We start from the raw sequence: 22715 nt of genomic DNA, 5'->3' as shown, positions 1-22715 counted from the left end.
ATATTTGCAGTGATTTTGATCTTCCCTCCACTTTGTGAATACTTCATTTAAGTAAGCAGGAATGGATGTAGCTTATTACATAATTACAGTCCAGACAAATATTTTATCATATATTCATAGCAAGCAAACTCAGAGAACTGTAACTGAATGAAACCACAAATGTATTTAACAGCCTATTCCTGCCTGGGGAAAAGAATCAGGAAGGAACATACAATGCAGTCCAAAGGTTGGAGTAAAGAAAGAACATAATTTTTTCTTGGAAGGCCGAGATGAAGCATTGCAACATATTACCCAGAAAAAAACATCACCATCATTAGAAGTTTCATAAATGCAGTGAAACAGATGTTACATGCTTTTTAAAAAATGCTAGTCACGTTTCTACTGGTCACGTTTCTGATGAAAAATGAAAAGTAAGCCTGAATTAACAGGATTGGTTTCTGCTCTACTCCTACTTCACAGAAGAAGAAATGCATTGTCTTTGCCAACAATCAAATGGTTTCATAAACCAGCTAAATCTTGGAGTGTAGAAGAGCCTCCATTTATGAAATCTTTAACACTGGCACTGATAAAGGTTGGATTTGTTGTGGCATGCTTGGAAAAAGTTTATAGCTTGAGATGCTCTGCAATGTTCCCTGTTGAGCTAGAAATCTATTGCAAGGTTTCTCCTAGCCTTTGTAGAATTGAACTGGTCTAAACTGTCCTACACTGTTGATGGTAAAGTCATGAACCTCCAAAAAGCTTTCACTGCTTGGTCTCCACAGACTTCTGTCTCTTGGTTTTAGCAAACTCACAGCATTTCAGTTTCATAAGTCATGTTAACTGTAGTAGTCACAGCAATTTTTATAAAACCATGTGTTTAGCACCAAATCTATGTTCCAATCTTTCTCATCTTTTCTTCCCTCTTCTGCTGAATACAAAGTTTAAATTGACTGGCACCTTTATTATTAGAAATTACTGTAAGGCAATTTCTTAGCTGGTGCTAATTTTATCTCCATATTACGAGCTCCCACATAAAAAAAAAAAAATCAAATATTTGAGAGGAATATTCTATCACAGCTATTTAAACTGATTCAACTCCAAAATACTAATTAACATGTAACTTTCGATATTATTAGTTTAGCCTCCAAGTATTTTGTAGAGCCTGCTTTCAGCTTAAGGATGATTGTGTAAATCCACTCCTTAATAATACAAAACTGCACAGTAACAATTTGGAATTTTGGTATACTTAAAGTAAAATATCAGAAAATAACCCCTGTGATTTTAACATCCATTTGAAACTTGAGTCCTATTTAATGAGACTTAAGATGATAATGTTCTTAATTAAACACTATGATTTTGTGTTAAACCCAAACATTCCTTATAGTCTGCTTGATTGCTGGCCTGCAAGTCCCCTCTACTGCCAATCTGACAAGTTATTCCATTTTTGAACTACTAACATATTTTAGACAAAAAGGCACAGATATGTTGGAAAAAAAAGTCAGAAGAAATAAATGTGATCCCATATAATAGAATCTCTCTCCAAAAACAAACAAAGAAAAAAAAAACAATAACATTACAGGAAAAAAATCTCAGCATATCAGGGATATGTAGTACAACACAGCAAAATAAATGAAGAGGTATACATCCATGCACAGAGAAACAAAAAGGATCGAAAGAGATTTTGGAAGTCAAATTGACACTTTCCATCTAAAATGGCATTTTGCATTTAAAGCAGTGAACTGGACCTAGTTCAAAGCGCCACTGATTTAATGCTGTACATGTTGGTTTAGTAAACACAGAATGAAACTTAGTCTCTCTCTCTCTCTAGAGATTAGAAACTGCCTTTAAACATAGAAAAATTGTGGAAGCATTCACTCACGATCTATCCGAACTGCAGGGAAAACCTATTCAGCTCTAATATCACCACTTTGCCATTTTTTAATGTGGATATTTAAGTGTCTAAACACAGTAGAGCTCCTACTGGAAAAAGTTTAAAAGTGATGGCTTCAATCGTTACTGAACAAGGCATTTTCACAAGATTAAACTCCCCTCAAACCTTGTGCAGTCTGCTGAAAGTTTGGATCAGGGAGCATTTCCCAGCCAAAGAATTGAAGTGGTAATGACAGGAAGAGATGGTAGAGACTGGAAATTTTGTGCTAGTAAAATTGGGCCAGCAGCAAATTATCACTCTCCTTGCCCAAAGCAACAGTGACACAGGAGCTGTGACTCAGCTGCATATCTGAATTTCTATGCCCTTAGGACATTTCACGAAATAACAGAGTTCAACCATTGCACTTTCTGTGCTTAATAAAGGCAATACAATGCTAAAATCAATTATTGAGGAAAGCAGATAAAAGTTCCAGCTATTTTGAAATATATGGATGATTTCTAAAGACTAAAATTGTGGAGCCATGTGCCATTTTCTTTCTTCCTCTGATGCAAAGGAATAAAGAGGCAAAAAGAAAAAAAAAAGAAAAAAAAGAAATCTACTATAGTTCTTCATTTTGAAGAGATTTATAACTGTTGAGAACATATACATACAGTAAAGATTACTGGAGAATCTGATTGTCAACAGTGGTGATCTTGAAAAACTGTTAGAGGAAGGAGAGGAAGGACAGTCTGCTCATGCAGACTGTCAAGTTGAGAAGTTTACTAACACCTCAAAAGCAGAGAGGGAAATTTGCTAGAAGAGCTGGGTTGTTGGATAGAAACATTGCTGGATAGAAACAAGTGAATACCCAGAAAGGAGTCTGGAGTAGATCTGAAAAGGTATAGATTATTAATATTCAATTAAAAACTAAGTAATTATCATGACAAACTGGAAACACGAGTTTGAAGTTTGTTTGTTTGTTTTTAATACGTATTCTTTCTGGAAGTACTTAACTTGGCAAGTTAACATTCTCCATACCAAATTTTTTGTATAGGAATGTATTCGCTGTGCTTAACAATACTAAAGATAATAGGTAAATTACATTTTCTATGTTGTTTGAGATAAGTAATAATGTTTCCTAGATCTTGCAGCATCTGAAATAAACTCTTACTAGCAGCTGATTTCAACTAAAGGGTAACTAGGCTGTTACAATCAACCAATTCCAAGTAATTTTATTAGATCTCTTCAGACTAAGGCTTCATCTTTGAGTCTTTCCATAGGATGACTGCTTTGCAGGGTGGTTGGATTCAATGATCTTTGGAGGTCCCTTCCAACCCCTACAATTCTGTGATTCTACAAAGCTGCAGCCAGTTCCATGCCTAGTCCCCTCTTTTATGAAGAGAAGCAGGCCACTGACGCTTCTAGATCAAAAAATACAAACTGCAGCCAAGGACAGTTTTGAACAAATATTTTAATGCTTACCATAAAAAAATAAATCACTTGACCTTTTCATCAAATAGACAAAAGATATATTGAAAAAATATTTTTAAAGGAAAGCATCAATTTAGGTTTGGGGCTATTTTATTTTTGTTTTGAATTTTATTGCAGATTAATTTTATTAATCAAGCTTATTATCAAAAACAAAAGCAGTACTAGTTATAGCTATATAACTTTTCAGTCTGTAATGCTAAAAATTGTAAACTTTTCCACAGACAAGAACCTTATTGTATTTTTCTTTTCTATTTCTTCTTATGCAAACATATTCATAATTACAATTGCAGTCTTTCCACATACTGAAAGATGTTGCAAGAAACATTCAGCTTTGACTGAATGTTGGAAATAGAAATGCACTGAATGCAAAAAAAAAAAAAAAAAAAAGTATCAGTGTAGTTTTCAATGTATTCTAAACAAAAAATTCTGACAGTCAAAATATGGACATCTTGCTTAAGGTAAGTAATTAGCAATAAATATTTTTACTAAATTAAATTACACTGAAAGCATTACCAAACGTTTACAGAGAAATCAGATTTCTTGCTGAAAATAAGATATCAGAAAAAAAGGGTTAATGATAATCAAATGAGTCTGTACCACTGAAATAAAAAGCTAGATGACAGATGTGAGAAAAATGGTAATTGATAATCTGTAGGAAAAAAAAAAAAAGCAACATAAGAATGCAACAAAAATCCAAAGCAAAACAATCAAAAAGCAAATCAATAACATGAAGGAGCAATGACTGCAAAATTAAAACGACAGTACTTCCTGAACTGTTTCTCAGAATACTTTCTGTTTGATTGACTTATTTTTCCAACCTTAATCTTGTTGTTACATGCTTTTTTCCTATTGACAACTTCAGGTTCAGGACTGAAAACCATACAGTATGAACAACTTACCAATAGGAAAGATAGGACTGTTCTTTGTATTCTCAATTGAAAAAGTACCCTGAAGAGAAACTAAACATCACTAAGCTACAATGCATTTTAAAAAAAAAAAAAAAAAAAAAAGCCAGATTAGGAAGACCTTGTCATTCTACTGTTTTAAGTAGAAGTTATAAAACTAAAAAAAAAAAAAAAAGCTAGTTAAATAATTTGTGATAGATTCAGCACTTTCTTCAGCTTAACTTACTGAAATGGAAATTAACTTACAATTTTTTTCACATACAAGGACAACTTTAATAGTTCATTTTAAAAAGTTAATGTTTCTCTAATTCAAAAAGCTAATCATTCATCAGATTTAACTTCCCTCAAAATGTATTGACTCCAAAATAGTCAACAAATATAAAGTCTAGTAAGAAATAAATAGGTCTTCAAGATAGGAAAAAAAAACAACACAACAACAACATATTCACCTTTCCTCTGATAAAATAAACAGAAATGACACCCAAACACAACTTATTGTTGAGAATTCACCACAGCAATGAAGGACTGTGAAGGAAGCATACACAGCGTACTCATCTGTTCTCCAGCATGAGATAGAAGTTGATGCCTGACCTTTACTGTAAGAGAAAGATTCACAGGCTTCATACTAAATTCGGCCTAAAAATTAAGATCTAGTAAATGGGACAGAAAATAAAGAGCAATTTTCAATGAAACTATTAATGATATCAACTCAGTAAAGCAAAAATTAAATTAATTACTTGGAATTTATTACAAGCAGAAAAAGAAATAGATTTTAAAACTTTTTGAGATTAACAAATCACAAGCAAGAAAATAGAGAATTGGATCCTTTCAAAACTATCTGGCACAACAGGAGTTGCTATATATTACTAATACTTGCAACTATGTATCAGAAATTAGCTTAACCTGATTTTCATTTTAAATAAAATTACCATTCTGCTCTACTGGATTCAGCACTTAAGCACAAAACCTCCAATAATGTTTAGATAGAGGAACAGTTGCTGCATTGCCTAGAGTCATGCAGGAAATTATGTGTGTGAGACAGCTGCCTCCCTCTATTGATCACAATTGCCAATATCTGGAAAACCAGCTTTCAAGCCCTTGCTCAAGTTTTTCAGCACCAGGACATATAACAATTTGCTGCGCAGTGATGGGCAACCTTATTGCATCTTTAACCTTGTGTTTCTATATGGAAGAATGAGATTGGAAAAAGTCTTGGAGTACAATGAAAAGCACTTCTTTATTTCAGCTAGCTTTTAGTGAAAGAGCAAAAACAGAAATAAGAAATGAAACCTTTCCCCTAATTTATTAACTCCAGAGACTTGATACACGGCTTCAGTATTTTCTTTGAATCTCATGCCTAGGCTTATCAGAACGTGAAGTTTTAGGTATTTTAAACATACAATATATTAACAGTAAGAAAAGATCTCTAAAGAATGGTATTGTTCAAGAAGAGTTGGAAATAGAATTATTACCCCAGAAAGAAACAGTGGTTTTTAATGTATTAAGTATCAGAAAACCTAGGTGCAGCACCTACTCTAGAGTTGGTATCAACTAGGAAGTATTTTAGCATAACTTTCTTCAGTACTGAATATACACAAAACACTCTCCTCCTATGCCTATGAAAATTGCATGACCTACTTTGAAATGCAGGTACATTACACAAATATTACTTAATACTGGCAAAATGATACAACACAGAGAGTGAGCTTGTTAAATAAGACTAAAGTTTCAATTACTTCAATTTTGTCCTGCATTTCAGATGGCATGACATTAGTTAGATGACAGCAAGGATAGTTGCTTTTTAGCTGAATCTTACTCTGAAGGAGACCTTACAACTTCTCTAGGCACTGGAGGAGTGCAATCACACTGGAATTCAGTCACTGCTCTACCATCTGGAAATTGCCTTCTTCTCATAGCAGCTTATGTCTTTTTTTGTTTGTTTGTCTGCAGTGGAGGGGAAGCGCTGACCTTTTGCATGTTGATGTGCTGTCGTAGCAAACTCTTACACTGAAATATCTATAGGTTGCTAAATGACACCGTAATAAAAAAATAAAAAAATAATAATAAAAAAAAACTAATGTCTGTTAAATCACCTCATACAGTTTATCCTATTGCACAGACATCTGATAATTTAATTCAAAAGTACAAAAAAGTAATAATCAGTAACAGAAACAACTGTGGCTCTTTCAAGGTAATCAATAAAATTTACTAACAGTTAGCAGTGTTTGTCATGAATCAGCTTTCTTTACAAATCTGAGAAAGAGAAAACCTGCTTTTTGCTATCTCAGATCTCTCCCTTCTACTGTTCACAGATAAATAATTTTCAAATGCTTTTATGGAACGCATATAATCAAATAACAGAAAAATATTGCTATGATATATAAAAAAAATATCAGCCATTCTATGCTATCATTCCCAATAACCAAAAGAGACTATTTTCCTTAGAGCTCTTTTGAGCTCTGTACAATCAACGAACATACAGATGTTATAGATACCAAAGAGCTCGGCTATGTAGTTATTACAACAAAACAAGAAGATAGGATGCTTACCCATATCCTGGGGTCACTTATGAAACTCCAGCAGAGTGGATCTCCAGAAGAGATCCTTCCCTACTGGTAGTCAGCTCATAAATGGGTCTAGGAGAGATGGAGCCAGGCTCCACCCCTTCCAGCAGCACAGGTGAATTGACTTCACCTGTGCTCCCATGACTGACTCATTGCTCACCTCAGGTGATCAATCACCTTACGACAACTGTTCTGTGTGATGTTGCACTTCAGTGCCCAATACAGCAACATACTAATGGACTATTAGTATTACTATTCTCTAAACTTCTGTTCCAGCCTCATCAAATCTGAATTCTGATAATTAATCTACCCAGCAAAAGTCTAAGTAATTCTAAGCAGTGTGTTAATTTAAGTGCATAGAACTCATAGAACTCATCTGTTAAGACTCTCTAGACTGCAGATGAGGTCCACGTTTGTAAAGTAGTTTACACATAAAATAGCCTTTTTTCTCCATAGGCTCTTACAAGTTTTTGTTACATTCATATTTTGATCTGTGACTAAGCATTTGGGAACTATACAAGAGCTGGAAAAGAGTGCTTACATGAACTTGAGGTGCTCAGAAGTAAAGACAGTAGATTAAGGTGTTAAATGATGGCACAGAAAAAAATCTCACTGCAAGTCTGTCAAGAAACTTAATTCATTTAAGTTTAATGTTCTATGTTTGAATGCATTAAGTTATGGGCAATATTTTGGCTTAGTTGTTTCACAGTTTGCTCCTTTTCTCTTTTTCTCTCCAAGACAGCTACTTTTCCCAGGGAAGAAAAAAAAAAAAAAAAAGTATTTTTGACAAACAAGATTTGCCACAATTTCTTCCAAGACTTGTAGTCTTTGTTGTAAATTTCTTACAACTTCATCAGTCTCATTCTTCAACAGTCTTCAACAGTCTCATTCTGCTAACTCCACAGCTAGTAGTAAAATATAAAATGAATGCATGCATATTTGTAAAATAAATAACACAAACATTTTTCTGCTGAATAATTGTCTCAGAAATGTTACTGATCCTTACTCAATTTCCTAGAAATTGAATGCTTGAAGTTTGATTATAAAAAATGTGAAGTATATATATAGTAGACTGCCAAGGGCAAAAATAAATCCACAGTGCAAAAATAAAACCAAAATGCAAAAATGCAACTGTTGAAAAGTGCACAGAGTGGTCTTATTTAGTCAGTGGAATGACAATACAATAACAGACAGTATGGAATACCAGAAGGCCCCTTCCAAAATTCACTCCCAGAAAAAGCAGTTGGACTCCTTATCAAATATGGCTCAGGCCATTTGACTACAAAGTGCCCAGAGATTTCAGCAACAGAACAAGGGGCAACAGACAGAAAGCAGAACAGACAAGAGATCCCTAGAAAAAAAATAAGCCTTTCTTCATAGCACAGAAACATATGTAGATAAACAGGTAGCTAGGTAGAATTTGCATTCTTCCTTGCCTATCTCTTTGTTTTGCCTTCAGCATTCACTCTGAATCATAGTCATGGACATCTGGGTGAAGATTTGCCTTCAGACAAGCCAACCCCGTACCTTAAAAAAATTACAGCTTTCCTTCAGGCTGCAGTCTCCTGATCTGGACAACCAAAGAATGTTGCTATTTTTCCTGCAAGCTGTTGATGCTAAGATCTAATATTTCATTTCTAATATCCAAGTCATTGTCTTTATTCTACATAATACCACAAACAGAACTGAAGAATTGATCATAGTGAACATATAGTGAAAACATAAAGATGCACGAAGATAGCATGCTAAACAGTAGAAATTGTTCCCACAAGGAAATACAGTTTCTTATATCATCAAGAGTTAAATATAGTTAAAAATGAAGTTACAGGACAACAGTAAATCATGCAAATATAGACACCCATTATTCCATGTAGCTTAACATGACTTGTTTATTGGCTTAAGTTTAAACAGAATATGAGTATTTTTAATTTTTAAGAATTAATCTGATTGGGAAAATAAATGAACCTGAACAGGTAACCAAGCAATCTTAACTAGCACTGCTGTCAGGTAAGTCAAATTTTAAAACATGACAAGAACTCTAGGTATATCCTTTCCAACTCTACATTAGAACAACTCAGAAGTATCATCCTTAACACGCGATTTCCACTGGAAAACAGATAAGGCAAATCACTACAAAAGATAAAACTTATGCCAGATTGAGTTGGTAAATTGAGGGCCATGGACTGCACTGCAGGACACGTAGATATAGTCTCCAAAAGGCTCACCTCAACTCCCTTAGAAAAGAAAGTGCTTAAAAAACAGTCTTGAAGTAACTTAACTGGACACAGTGCTGAGCAAGCTGCTCCAACTGACATTGCTTGCATCAGCAGGGTTGGACTAGATGATCTTAAGTCCCTTCCAATCCAAGTGACCGTATAATTAAAATTGGAATTATCAGTTGGAATTATTTCAAATAGAATTGAAATTGATTCAAAAGACTGGAAAAATCAGTCCTTTTTGCCAAGGATGAAAAAGTCATCTGTGGAAGTGAGCAACTCCACATGAATTTGCAGATTGCAGATTGCTTCAACACAATTGGCTGCTTTGCATCTGTACACCTGACAGTTTCCTGAAATTAGTTGGGTGTTCAATCTCCTTATTCTCCACAGTCATTATTCTGCAAAATAGTGACAGCGTAATCTTCAAATAAATAAATCTTCTGATCAAAGGTCACTTGTTCTTTTACATCTTCTAGGCCACTTGCCAACAGCTGCCAATCTGCAAAACTACTGCTAACAATTACCTACAGTCAACAGGAACCATGGAAGAAGAGTCATTCTAAATAGCTACTAAAACTCAGTGAACAAACTATGTAAGAATATCTATTGCTGTCCTCTTGGCTTCAGTTTTTGTCTCCTTTACTATTATTATTCATTTCTAAATATCCATGGCACACTATAAAACACTGACCATTTGATTCTACACAGTCTTTTCACATACCATTATACTATTCACCATCTCTCAGGACTCTGGAAAGTACCAGTATGGATCCCAGCAACAATAAAAGGTCATATAACTATTCTTAAAATGTCAGCCATCCTGTTCATAAATGCTAAAAGGACAAGTAACAGTTACAGTATTCAGTCTCCAAAATAATAAATGCGTCACAAAGGGTCTGTGCAGGTGATGTAGTCATTTCTTATCATCTAGATCCTCTAGTGGCTCAGAATGATGTTGGCTTGTTCCTTAATAATACAGCTCCCAACTCCCCTTCGGTCAACAAACTGCATCATTGCTGCTCATCTTGACATACTGGCAGTGTCCTTTTCACAGAACATTTGGATGAAGTCTAGTAGAGCCGGACTGCTCCATGGCAAACATTTGTTCAAGCTCACTAACAAAACCACTGGTTTTTCCAACAAGATTATTCCTCAGTTTTGAAATATATATGTTGAAAATCATGAAAAACTACGACACATGCAGCATTCTGTAGCAAAAGAAACATTCCTTTAAAGAAAATGCACTTATATAGTTGGCATAAACACAGAGATAAGTTTAGAGCTATACACTAATATTACTATATACGTTAATCATTAACAACTTCTTTCCCCACTGATGCACAGAGGACAAAAAGCACGGACATTTTCTCAGCAAGGATCATATCAAACCTGGAGTAAACAGCATTGCCCATTTTGGCTGAAGAATGGGAAGGGAGATACTTCTGCTGCCTATATAAGGTGCTCCTTCATCTTTCTCTCCCATCTGCCTCAAAAAGAAAAGTGGTTCACTGTTTCCTCCATTCAGTTTCACATATAGAATAAGTGAGGTTGCGCATTACGATACCAATTCAAAGCAAGTATTTTGAAACAGTCCTCAGATAAAATAGCATTCACTTCCTCACAAGGTAATGGCACAAATAAGATTGCCCTCCTCTATCCCCTAAATCCAAGCAGGTACATTCATCTTTGCTTAAGACTTAAACATACTGTCTCTCTGCTTTTTGTCACTAAACAGAGAAAAAAGAATTTTCATAGCAGTAATAGTAGTATGAATTGCTCAACTGCAGAAAACACTTCACTCATAGAAGTTAATCTTAGCACACAGACTTAGCTTCTGTGTGACCACACAAAAGGCCACAAGACCCATCAACTAATAATGGAAAACTAACATTCTGTAACAGAGTAAACAACAGCTAGAGACCATTAATATTAATTGACAAAAACTCCTGTGCTTCACAAGAAACTTGTCCTTTAATCATTCTGAATGTTTTGCTCCAACTTCAGTGTGCTGGGAGTACCATGCATGAGTCTATAAATTGTACAGAAAAAAAAGCAAGGAAGATGCCTCCTCATTTAATTTTTGAACCATCTGATTACTGTTCAGTGAATATCAGATCCAATATGACATTCATCAACTAATTTCCTTTTGACAAAAGAAAATGCTTATGCAAACAAAACACAGCCAGAATGAAAAAGAGAATGACACCACTGATGGAAAGATGCTCAGAAGAATAGAGTGGCAGTTATATAGTAATACGCAGTTGGGTTACCAAGTCTCATAAAAAAAAAATACATAAGATATACAGATACTCAAATAATGGGTATCAGATTCCTGTTCTGGCTCAGTATTTGACTGCATACAATTTCTCAAGAAAAAGAAAAGCCAGATAACCTAGATTATAGATTTTTTTTTTTTTATTGTTATAACCAGCTTTATTGTATAATGGAGACAATTCAGTTGCTAGGTAGAAATGTAACACATATTTTTCCTTTTAGAGCATTCTCAAAGCTGTATTGCATGTCATAGATAAATTCATTATATATAGCTAAGGTGAAGAATTTTTATTTTATCCATTCATATATTACTTATTATAAGTTGTTGAATACACATTATGGCATTTGTCACAAGGTAAAAAAAAATCTTGGCTTTCTTGATGCTAAGGACAACAATGCTAAAATCATTTATTCTGTTCCAACTAAAGGAAATGTTTTAGAGAAAGAAAGCAAGTGCCTCATTTGTACAGAGATATTCACAATATAACTAATATTATGGTCTAAAATAGATGTAAATAAGAAATCATTTGTAAAAATTCAGAGGGCCATAATTTAGTAAAATGTCTACTATAGGTTGTTAAAGTGTACAAAATCAGACAAGCAAAATAATTACTTGATTTTTTTCAATATATATTTCCATTCTGTTCCTTGGAATTTCACTAGTTCTAGAACAAAAATGCACCTTGAATTGCATTTATCTATTTAAAATTATCTAGTAAAAATGGCTCCTACAAGGCAAACTAAAATTGAGAAACATCAACAGGGGCTGCAATGTCAAAATTTGACTTCTCATTTTCATGAAGTTCATAATGCTCTATATAAGCATGACTACAACCACCCATACTCATTACTTGTAACTCAGACAAAAAGATACTATACATTAGAAAGATAATCATTTTTTCCTACATGAATAATACATTTGCAGACTTTAATCTCACAACAATGATGTGAAGGACCTTGTACATCTCCTGATAAGCCATCATGCAAGAGATTGTCCGCTCAGTTAAATTTGATTTCTTTCACAGAATAAATATTACAAAGAGAAGATTTTCTTTCACACAGGTGAGCACAGAAGATAGCTCCTTCAAGAACTCCACACGATGCAATCAGTAGAAAAACAGTGGAACACAGAAAATAAGAATTCTCAACTTCTTTTGATACAAGATGACATCAAATTATTATTAGTGTCTAAAATGTCAATACTCTAATTGTCTAATTATACAATGAAGTTACAGTATCTTATGCATTAAAAAAAAAAAAAAAACTTTTTCCCCCACTCCTCCCATCCAGTTTGAAGATTATTTAACACCAAAAAAATCCTCTCTGTTCAGTAACCTTGGTAAAAAATAATAATCATAATTAAAAAAAAAAAAAAAAAAACACAAGATGGAATGGTATGTTCTAGTATTTTATTTAGCCTAGTGTTTGGAATGGCAAAGCTTAAGACGAAGGGTCTTCTCTTCCTTGTCTGACAAGGCATTGAAACTTACAGGAGTTGTGCATTCAAATAAAATTGACAGGAAAAGTTTAGGGGTTTAAATCTTATTTACTGGCACACTTGGATATACAGGAATATGTTCATTGCATAATTTTTACATATTAATGAAATTGTTTCTCAAACTGCTTGCACAGACATTTTTATGTAATAGCACAGTTACTAAGTACTCAAGATGTAAAAATAAATCCTTTTTATGTTAGAGCCATTTGAAATCATTCACTGCCTTACAGAAATGTATTTTCTGGAATTTTTTAAAATACTTGATAGAAGCAAAATCAAATACAAAGTTGAAGTGTTACACAAGTACGTCACACAGCTATGAGCCAGCTAATTTAAAATTAGCTGAGAATATTAATGCAACAACTCCTTAACTCCTAATAAATTGCTTTGATTCATAACAGCAAAAAGCAATGTATCTTTAAAAAAAATATATATATGCTACTAATATGGAGATATTTACATCAATATGAAAATATACTATCATAGAAAAGGGTAGAAGAGGTTGGCAGGACACCATTAAGAGCAAATATTCAGTTACTATGAAAAAAACATTCTTCTAAAAAGGCATGTAAAAGATTTTATTTTGATGCTTCTACTTCTTCAATTAAAAATAACATTTACAACACGCTTCAATTTTAATTTAGTCTTGATTCATTACACTTCCAAAATTGAGACACAATAAATTCCAAATGAAAGGTTCAGTTCTGTTTTCTTGTTTTCATTCAAAAATTGCCTATATTAAAGTAGTTGTATAATACAGTTTTCTATGTTGCTCTGATATTCAATCTTTATGAAAGAAATAGGAGAAGGACAGTTGCATTCAACTCTGAAATAAAATCACACTTCAGGCATATACAATGAGATTCCTAGAGACACAGTAATGAATACAAAGTAAGCCACAGCCAAACTTTTGACCCAGGTGTCAGAATGCAATGCACACAACTGAACATATACAAACCTCACCATTTGCTGCCTCTGATTAACATGCTCATATAAAATTACACTTCTTTTTCCTTACATATATCTATAACTATAGATAACTTGCTTATAACTACAAATTGATTAGCTTCAGGAAGAAGAAGAAATATTTTCACTGTATACATAAATCAATCTTATTTTCTAAAACTTCCTTTAAAAAACAAAAAACAAAAAAAACAAAACAAAACAAAACAAAAAACCACATTTTCTTCATAGAAACAATTCAGGATTGAAAAATATTCCTCCCAAATCAGCCAAGGAAAAAAATTTAAAAAAAGAAAAAAGAAAAATTAAGCTAAGCATTATCATCTACTCATTACATTCCACCTACTTTTATAGAAGTTCACCACATGTGAAGTCACTAAATGGCATGAAGAAAGACAGTAAAAGCTGAAATTTCAGTAGAACTTGGCTTCTTCTTTTGCACCATACACTATGACAAAACAGTCTTCTCTGCAATGTAGCTGATAAACTAAATACTATAAAAGCAGATTTCATGCAAAACGATAAAAAAAGACCCATGTTGTAGTAAGATTTAAAGACTTCCATTAAAGCTTTTCCTTTTTTGCTGCACAGGATGAGAAAATATTCAGTACAGCTGAAAAAGCCTTTTTTTTCTTTGCCTGGACATCAATTACATAACTTTCCCAAACAGAAATTAACATGAATATTTAACACTTTTCCTTCAATTGGTTAATCTCAGAAAGATGATACAAGCATGAACAATGAAGTAAAAGGCAAAGAAAACTTGACTTCTTATTATTGTCACATTGAAGTGGGAAGTATTTTATAACTGGCTGCTTTTTTGTTTCCTTTTAAAATGTTTGTCACAGTAAAAATTACTTCAAGAGGATTGATACTGTTTATACTACATTTGGATTAAGGGACCTCAACTAAAAGCTCACAAACGCTCAACTGTGATCAAAAAGAACAACCTCACCCAGACAAGTTCAAATGATTTCTGTCTAGGCAGACGTCATGTTGCAAATACATCATCTCATCACCAACTCCTTTGTTCTGCACATAGTGAACAGAATCCAGTTTTCCTGAGCTTAAATATATCACAGTCTCAAGTCCTGACTGAGAAATATTTTAAGATATTAGAGTAATACTCCTTATTTTCTTTCCCACGGTCATTAAAACGTTGAAGACAGAACTAGTTTCATATGTTCCGAGTAGGATCTATTAAAAATACAAATGTTATTTAAACTGTTGCCCAAAATGTGCAAAGATCTCCCTAAGCATCTCTTTACTACTACAAGCATTGCTAGCAGCCAATTCCAGCTGGAAACAGATAAAACGAAAAGAAAATAAATAAATAAACAAATCAAGTCCAGACTTCTAGAACAGTACAACAAAAGCCACCCAGAGCAATCAAATGACAAAAGAAATTAACTAGTTACAACAAAAATAATTAATCCTATCAACACAGGATCAAATCCTCCATCAAGGATTTAGTTTCCTTACACCCGCAGATCAATGTAAGAGTTTGCAGAAATATTATCCTGCAATTTTCCCATTATCCAATGAAAAGGAATAGAAGGGGAAGTTAGAATCTCGGGATGAAAAAACACAACCATTGTCTCAGTATCAAAGTTCTTTTTTTTTTTCTTTTAAACATACAAACAGTAACACATGAAAGATGATGGGCAAATATATCACCCTCTGCTGGATTCCTGAAAAGCCATCTATATTTTCCTTGCTGCACAAATCTTTCACAACATATGCGATAGTCCCTTCAAAAATGCATTTTCTTATTCACTTTTCATCGTTATTAAATTTATTAAATTTAATGTGCCTGATCTTTTTTTATTATTATTATAAAAAACGGTCTAAGCCAAAGCTACATGCAAATCCAAGAGATTCCTCACCATAAAGAAGATAGTCAAACAGATAAACTGTTCACATTGAAGTACAGTAGCTCAGTGACTGCTATCAAGTCTTTAAGTAAGCTAAACAATTCTGGGGATACATTGGAGGAAAAAAAAAAGATATTCTCCTTTAGCAGATGAACTGTTATTTTGATTTTCCATCAAGTTCACACCATAGAATAGAGTCTAAAATAATACAGAAGTTACTAAATTGGTTTGCTGCAGAATTCTAATTCCTTCTAATTATTCTTCAAACAACTATAACAACATCATAAAGTATATTTATAAATTTTAAGGATTTCTTCTTTCAAAACATATTGTAAGAGCAGAGAAAGATTTACTTACCTGATCCTCTTTTGGTCACAACCTTCAAGCTCTGAGTTAGAGTAGCATACAAGAGAATCAAGTTTGGAATAGGAACTTTCATCTTCTCTCTTTCCACAGCTGCTCCCTAGAGTACCATAAAGGAAAAAAAAAGAAAACATTAGCTTTATGTTGGTATTTAAACAACTGTGTAGTAATTAATCATAATACTGGCTTTGAAGAAACGTTAAATACAGTTCTCTTTTAGCAACTTAATGCACCAAAATGATTCCTTTTTACTGAAAAGGATATGTAAACTGAAATCACCTAAAGGAAAACACGTACACACACTGCATTTAAATCTAGAGCTGTAGTTCTAATTTTGTAGATACACTGAAAATTCACCATGTCCCTGTTAAAACCTTCTAACAGATCTCCTGAAACACTTTTGATGAATTTGTTATATGAAAAATGGTGTTTTCACTAAGCTTCTGAAAAGAAGGAAAGAAAGAAAATAATACCCTTCTGCACTGGTTTCCTTCCATTTATTCATTCTACAGACTGAGCACAAAATTCACAATGAAAAGAGCCATTAATTACAAACAAATTTGGTCATCGTCTTAGGAACAGGGAACCATAATAGCCCACCAGAGACTCTTCTAAGTTCCTTTTATATGAACTGAAAGCATATATGCAAGATTAAACACATTCACTGCAGCTAACAAGAACATTATTAGGATGGGAGAGAAGAATCAGGTTGTGGTTCAGCCTTCACCTCTTCAGATGTAAACAAAGATTTCCATTTCTACTCCTAGAATCACAAATACCTCTAAGATCACTTAATCCAACTGTCAACCCATACTTGTGATCACTCTAGACCATGTCCTCAGCACATAAACGTTTCTACTTCTACTGCTCACATTCTCAGGAGTAAATAGTATGAGCAGCAGGTGAAAATGGAGAGCACACATTTTGTTAATTCAGAGAATGTAGTGATGTAATCTAGTCATAATATTCTTCCAGCTTTGTTCTGAAACAGCTGCTAGGACTAACAACCTACATTTTAATATTTTAATTTGTGAAGGGAGCTAAGCTTTCTGGCTAATTCGTCTAGAAGGTATAGTGTATCTATACTCATGATAGCATGTATTTTATGTAAAGTCTTATATAACAAAAGAAAAGGCTGTGATCAATGGTTCTTGAAATTTCTAAGAAAGACTCAGATGAAACCAACATAGTTTTGATATTGACCTCTGCTGATCACAGTGCTGTACAGCATTTGAAAACATTCTCAAAAGGAACCACACAGTTCAAGGATTGATTTAAAATGAGATCATGCATCTTTTGCACTTTCGTTGGCAGTCATGTTACTGAGTACCTAAGACGTTTCTGAAAGCAGTATCTTAAAATAGCTTTATTTTAGAAGAGAACAGGTTGGAAATAAAAAATAGTGGAGGCGTTGAAGAACACATTATGGGAAGAATTACTTAAACAATGATGACTCCTAAAGAATCTATCTTCAGAAGTGTTAGATTTCAAGCTATTTGAGAAGTGCAAACCTAATGCATTCATTATCATGGCTTTATCAAAGATGAGTGAGAAAACAGTTTGAAAACAGCAGATTTTGATACCTAATTTTTGATAATGTTATTTATAAACAAAGAGATAAAAAGTAATAGTAATATATTTGCTCATTCACTGGCTGTGAACTAACACTAGCACTTTGGCACTGCAGGTTAAGGACTAAAATTTATCTATATTCATATACCTTAGAAAAGTTAGACAATAAATTGCCTATCAGCAAAGGAATTAAATGTCACAGATGGAATTTCTCCAAGTTAAATTTGGAGCAATATGAACATTTTTAGTCAAGATTATTTAAATAAATAATGTGACCACAGACATAATAAATGACATAGAAACTTTGCATTTTGAAAGCCAGAAACAAAGGTTAATTTTCCAGGAAACAATGAATAGATATCACAAAGCGTTATGCAACATTTTACTGCAGACTTGACTCAGGCATTTATAAAATCAAAATCCCATTTCTCTCTGCACTAACTGATACCGCAGGAAATCCTGAAGCTGTTATCTTCAGCCTCAAGGGTACTAGTGAGAGTCAGCACCTTGCTCTGTGTGAGCCTAATAAATACTGTCTAAAGAACAGCAGTAGCTTATTATACATTTACAAATTCAGTAAATAGCTTCTGACTGGGAAAGTAGATCCAAAAACATTTTTACTGACCAACCATAAAATATATATATATTGCTGATAGCTTTGAAATAAACATAAATAAGCATACCTACACACATATACGTTTGTATTTCTGTATACATATATTTGTAAAAGAAGCACGAAGCAAAAGCTATAAAACTTGAAGCTAGCAAAGAAAGCCTTTGTAATATAAGAATATCAATGAGAAATGGCTCTTTCAACTAAATTCTTGTTGTGGTCCATTTATATTTCAGTCATTTATGTTGACAAGTCTGCTTAAAAAAAAAAAAAAAAAAAAAAATTGTCTTTATAACAAATTAATTGCATTTAAAATATCGTTCCACTGTAGAATCCATTCCCATTTACATTTATTCTCAAAGATTAAGGTCTAACTTAAAGGCATAAGCAAGATAGGCTGCAGGCAACTTTGCTTGTAGTAAATCCCCAGAAAGTAAGATCTGCTGTTGTCTATGAGATACCAGAAAGTAGTTTCCACTAAAGGGTGTGAAGGAAGAAAATGGCTTCCAGCACTACCCTTTACCTCCACAGAGCACTACGAGCACTAAAGCAGATCATATCCCCTTCTCCCCAAGGGTCTTTCAACCCTTCTGTTTCCACTACCCTTCCTGCAGCAGAATTTATTGGCTGGCCTTTTCTTCATTTTAAAAATCAAAAACACAAGCAAGCTAAAGATTGCTGGATTGCTATAGTGGAGTTGGTGCTTTATACCTTTGAACGTCATTAAGGAAGCTGTGGAATCTGGCTCACATCATTCTCATGACTGATTCAAAGCAGGTGCTTAACATCACTTGTCTCCTGTTCCAGGTGAATGCCTCAGCAACTGACTAGTCTAGAAAATGTCACCTTGTTGAAACTGCTTGCAAAGATAAAATAAGCAAGTCAAAGGAAATTAAAAAGAAACATCCCAAGGGAGATCTTATAATGCACTGAAAATTCTTTTGCTACCGTAATGAGCACATCTGAGGACTGTATTCTGTAATGCATTGCTAGGTTTTAAACTGAAAAACAAAAGGCATAATTCTATGAAATCCAATTCTTAACACTAACTTTAAGTGATACGTAATCATTGGAAACAGCCTTTTTTCAGCAATTAGTTTTTACTAGTTGTTTACGAGTAAACAGGCAGGAATTTATTAATTAAAAAAATATATATCTGATTTAAAATGGAAATAGCAGAAGTTTGCTGTTTTTGGAAGCAGTAGGCAGATACACAGATGATACATGCACATACAAAAGGCTTTCTTACCTTTTTTTTTTTGGTTAATTCTTCCAGAAAATTAAGACAACATATGGTAGTTACAAACTTCATTGCTGCTTCTGAAGTTCTCAAGTATGAACACCAGTATATCATACAAACTCTCTAGTTATAAGACTGCTTGACTCTGGGTGAATAGTAGACTAACACTGCATTTTAGAATGAGGGATTTTTCCTTGCACTTCTTTATACAATTGCTCTGTGTAGTATTCACCATTTCAGAAGTGCAGCACTGGGTTATTTGTTTGCATGAAGCACAATATGAAATCCTGTTGAATATTTGTGAATAAAGGTGTTCCAAACAAATTTTAACTTGGCATGTTATTCATTTTAAAAATTATTTTTGGTAGAAAGTGTCATTGCTTAAAACAAAAATGATATAGGAAGCCTCTAGCATCTGTATTGCTGAGTATCTCAGTTTCCAGTTGAGTCAGAAACAGAAATACAGCTGTGTCTCAACACTAACGTTCCTTGGGGTAATGCCAAGCATGATTTTTTTTCTTAAGTTGTCATAAATACTCACTGTGAGGAGAATGCATAGCCTTACACACGTGCTCCCAAAAACAGCTCAGCAGAAATTAAATTAACCACAGTAAAGCAATTCCTGATAAGGAAACAAAATGGGGGGAAATATATATATATCTTCTCCTAATTTTACTTATGTTCATTTTGGGTCCTTCCCAAAACCTAAATTATACTTACTTGATATAGGAAATTTTCTACTGGCTCAGTCTCTAACTGTAAATTTACAGTTTTGTTTTTCAGCTTTAGTCTATGAATGCTAGCTACTGTCCATCAGCTAATTATCTGAAAATCATTTTCTTCCTGCGCTGCCTTTTTAACTTGGAAGGATATTCTTTTATACATGTTCCAAACTGCTTCATTATCTTCCATCCTATCCCCTTCATAGAAGAAAAAAGGACTCGTGATCCCTGAAAAATACTTCACAACTGTTCTGTAACAATGGGTTTTAGAGAAGACTTATCAAACTATCTAGAATTGTGAAATTGTTTCTCACTGGTCTGTCCAGCCATACATGTTTTGACACGTATTTTCATTGTAAGCATGGGAAAAAGGCCTCTTACTTCAGGCACTATACCTGTCCCAAATATTGAACTATAGGGTTCATTTGTCATGAATGTGACAATGAAAGTGCTATATTAGTTAATAAGATTAGTTTGCTAATGATACGGACTCTGTCCAACATGCAAGATACTGCAGAAATGATGATTTGACTAGAATTAACTTCATTCTGTAACTCTCCTATGCATGAAAACATAATCTGCTATTCCCAAAATTTTAGACAAACAAACCTGCTTTGTTTTAAAAATAGAAAGTAGTTAAAGGATTTTATAAGGAACAAACCTACTTTCAAAACTAGACAATTGTCTGGCCTACTATTTGTTTTCCATTTTCGAGTGAAACAATGTCATTGCAGCATTTGCACTTAAGGTAATGGACCAGCAAACATACTTTGCACGCAATTTGCGTTGTTTAACGTGTTCCCAATGATGTTATTAAGTGACCTTCTGTGCGGTACATAGTGGTCAAGATTTCTGGATATTGCTTTGTCTGTTAAGAAAGGAACAAATGGTAGCAGATTGCAGATAACTGAAATGTCATACACCATAAACTTGAGCATCCGCTACTGAATAAACAATTGAATTGATTTCCATAACTTAAAACAGCTGAAAACTATCTGACACATACGTTGGGGAACCACTGATGAGAAGAGAAAGAACAACTGCAGGAGAGGAATAAAAAATACAGTAACTTTCCGGTGGTCTCACATTGCCTTGCAGGATACAGGTCAGCAGGGCACCCTCTTCGGTCCCACAGAACTCACGAAGGTTGGCTCTATCAGTCAAAAGCATCTCTGCCTACACAGCTGTGATGTGTCCTGAGACATTTATGTTCTTTGAATAGCAAGTGTTCCTGCTATGAGATACATCTGTCTCTTAGAGACAAAAGTTGGCCACTGTGTTTTAAACATCTTGCCCAACCATGACAGAAGTATCCTTTAGTTCTGCTAGTCTAGATCAGTGAAGAACTAAGGGCAACACACTATCTTATCTGAAAGCAAGACAAGTAGCAAGGCCCTAATTCCCACATAGAAGAGCCTACACAAATAATGTGTTTAGCTGAACTGAATCAAACTCCCCATGTCTACTTCTCCTTTTACAACTGAGTGACCTGAGAGAGAGTGAGAAGACTCTAGTATTTCATTCTGCCACCACTGGTGCAATAGGGGCAGGAAAAGAAAAAGAAAGCCAGAAAAGCATGCTAATGTGTTATTCACTCAGGGATAGAGGAACAATGGATAAACAAGAGCTTGTTTTCATTCCAAGAAGATTTTAGATGAGAAAAAAACATGTATTAGCATAAGTTTAAAAGATTAGAAAGTTCAGTACAAGTAGATGCCTACTTTATAACAGAATATTCTATTTACTTTGATTGGCGATGACACTTTTGGGAACAATTTAATTCTAAAACATTTTCTAAATAATATCACCCATCTAATTCATTAATGACAGAGACGTTCTGCCTCAACAACTGGCGACTGTTGGTTGTACTGGATGATCTTGTAGGTCTTTTCCAACCTTGGTGATTCTATATTGTAAGTACAGAAACTCCACTGTACATATTCTGACAGAACATTTATGTGCAGGATGATAAAATCATAGTATCATTTGAATTGGAAGGGACCTACAAAGGACATGGAGTCCAAATCCCCTGTAATGAACAGGGACACCTACAGCTAGATCAGGTGGTTCACAGACCCACCGAGCCTGACCTTGTATGTCTCCAAGGATGTGCTATCCGCCACTTCTCTGCGCGACCTCTTCCAGTGCTTCACTACCTTATTCTAAGAAACTTTTTTCTTATATCCACTCAAAATTTCCCTTCTTTTAGTTTGAAACCACCTCCCCTTGTCCTATCACAACAGACCTTGATAAAGAGTCCATTCCCTTCTTTCTTATAGTCTCCCTTTAGATATTGAAACGCTGAACAGCTCCAGCTCTCTCAGACTGTCCTCATAGAGTAGGTGTTCCATTCTTTGGATCATTTTTATGGCCCTCCTCTGGATGAGATCCAGCAGTTTCACGTCTCTCCTGTACTCAAGTCTCAACATTTGGATGCACTACTCCAGGTGAGGCCTCACCAGTGCAAAGTGGATGGGCAGGATCACCTCCCTCAATCTGCTGGCCACGCTTCTTTTGATGCAATCCAGCATACATACATAATTTTTCTGGGCTGCAAGGGCACAGTGC

General features: G+C 34.2%; 1 protein-coding gene across 1 annotated transcript in view; it reads right to left on the bottom strand.

Moving 5' to 3' along the window:
* Positions 1-22715, bottom strand: part of IL1RAPL1 (interleukin 1 receptor accessory protein like 1) — a 685271-nt gene that overhangs the window by 582834 nt on the left and 79722 nt on the right. Inside the window, exon 2 of the mRNA XM_052674171.1 lies at positions 15995-16100. Within this exon, the coding sequence (XP_052530131.1) occupies positions 15995-16076 (82 nt within the window). The 5' untranslated portion in view covers positions 16077-16100. The remainder of the gene's footprint in view (positions 1-15994; positions 16101-22715) is intronic.

The sequence above is a fragment of the Tympanuchus pallidicinctus genome, unplaced genomic scaffold, assembly GCF_026119805.1.
Source record: "Tympanuchus pallidicinctus isolate F22 unplaced genomic scaffold, pur_lepc_1.0 scaffold14, whole genome shotgun sequence".
Classification (NCBI taxonomy): domain Eukaryota; kingdom Metazoa; phylum Chordata; class Aves; order Galliformes; family Phasianidae; genus Tympanuchus; species Tympanuchus pallidicinctus.
This window is presented reverse-complemented; position numbering and strand designations above follow the sequence as displayed.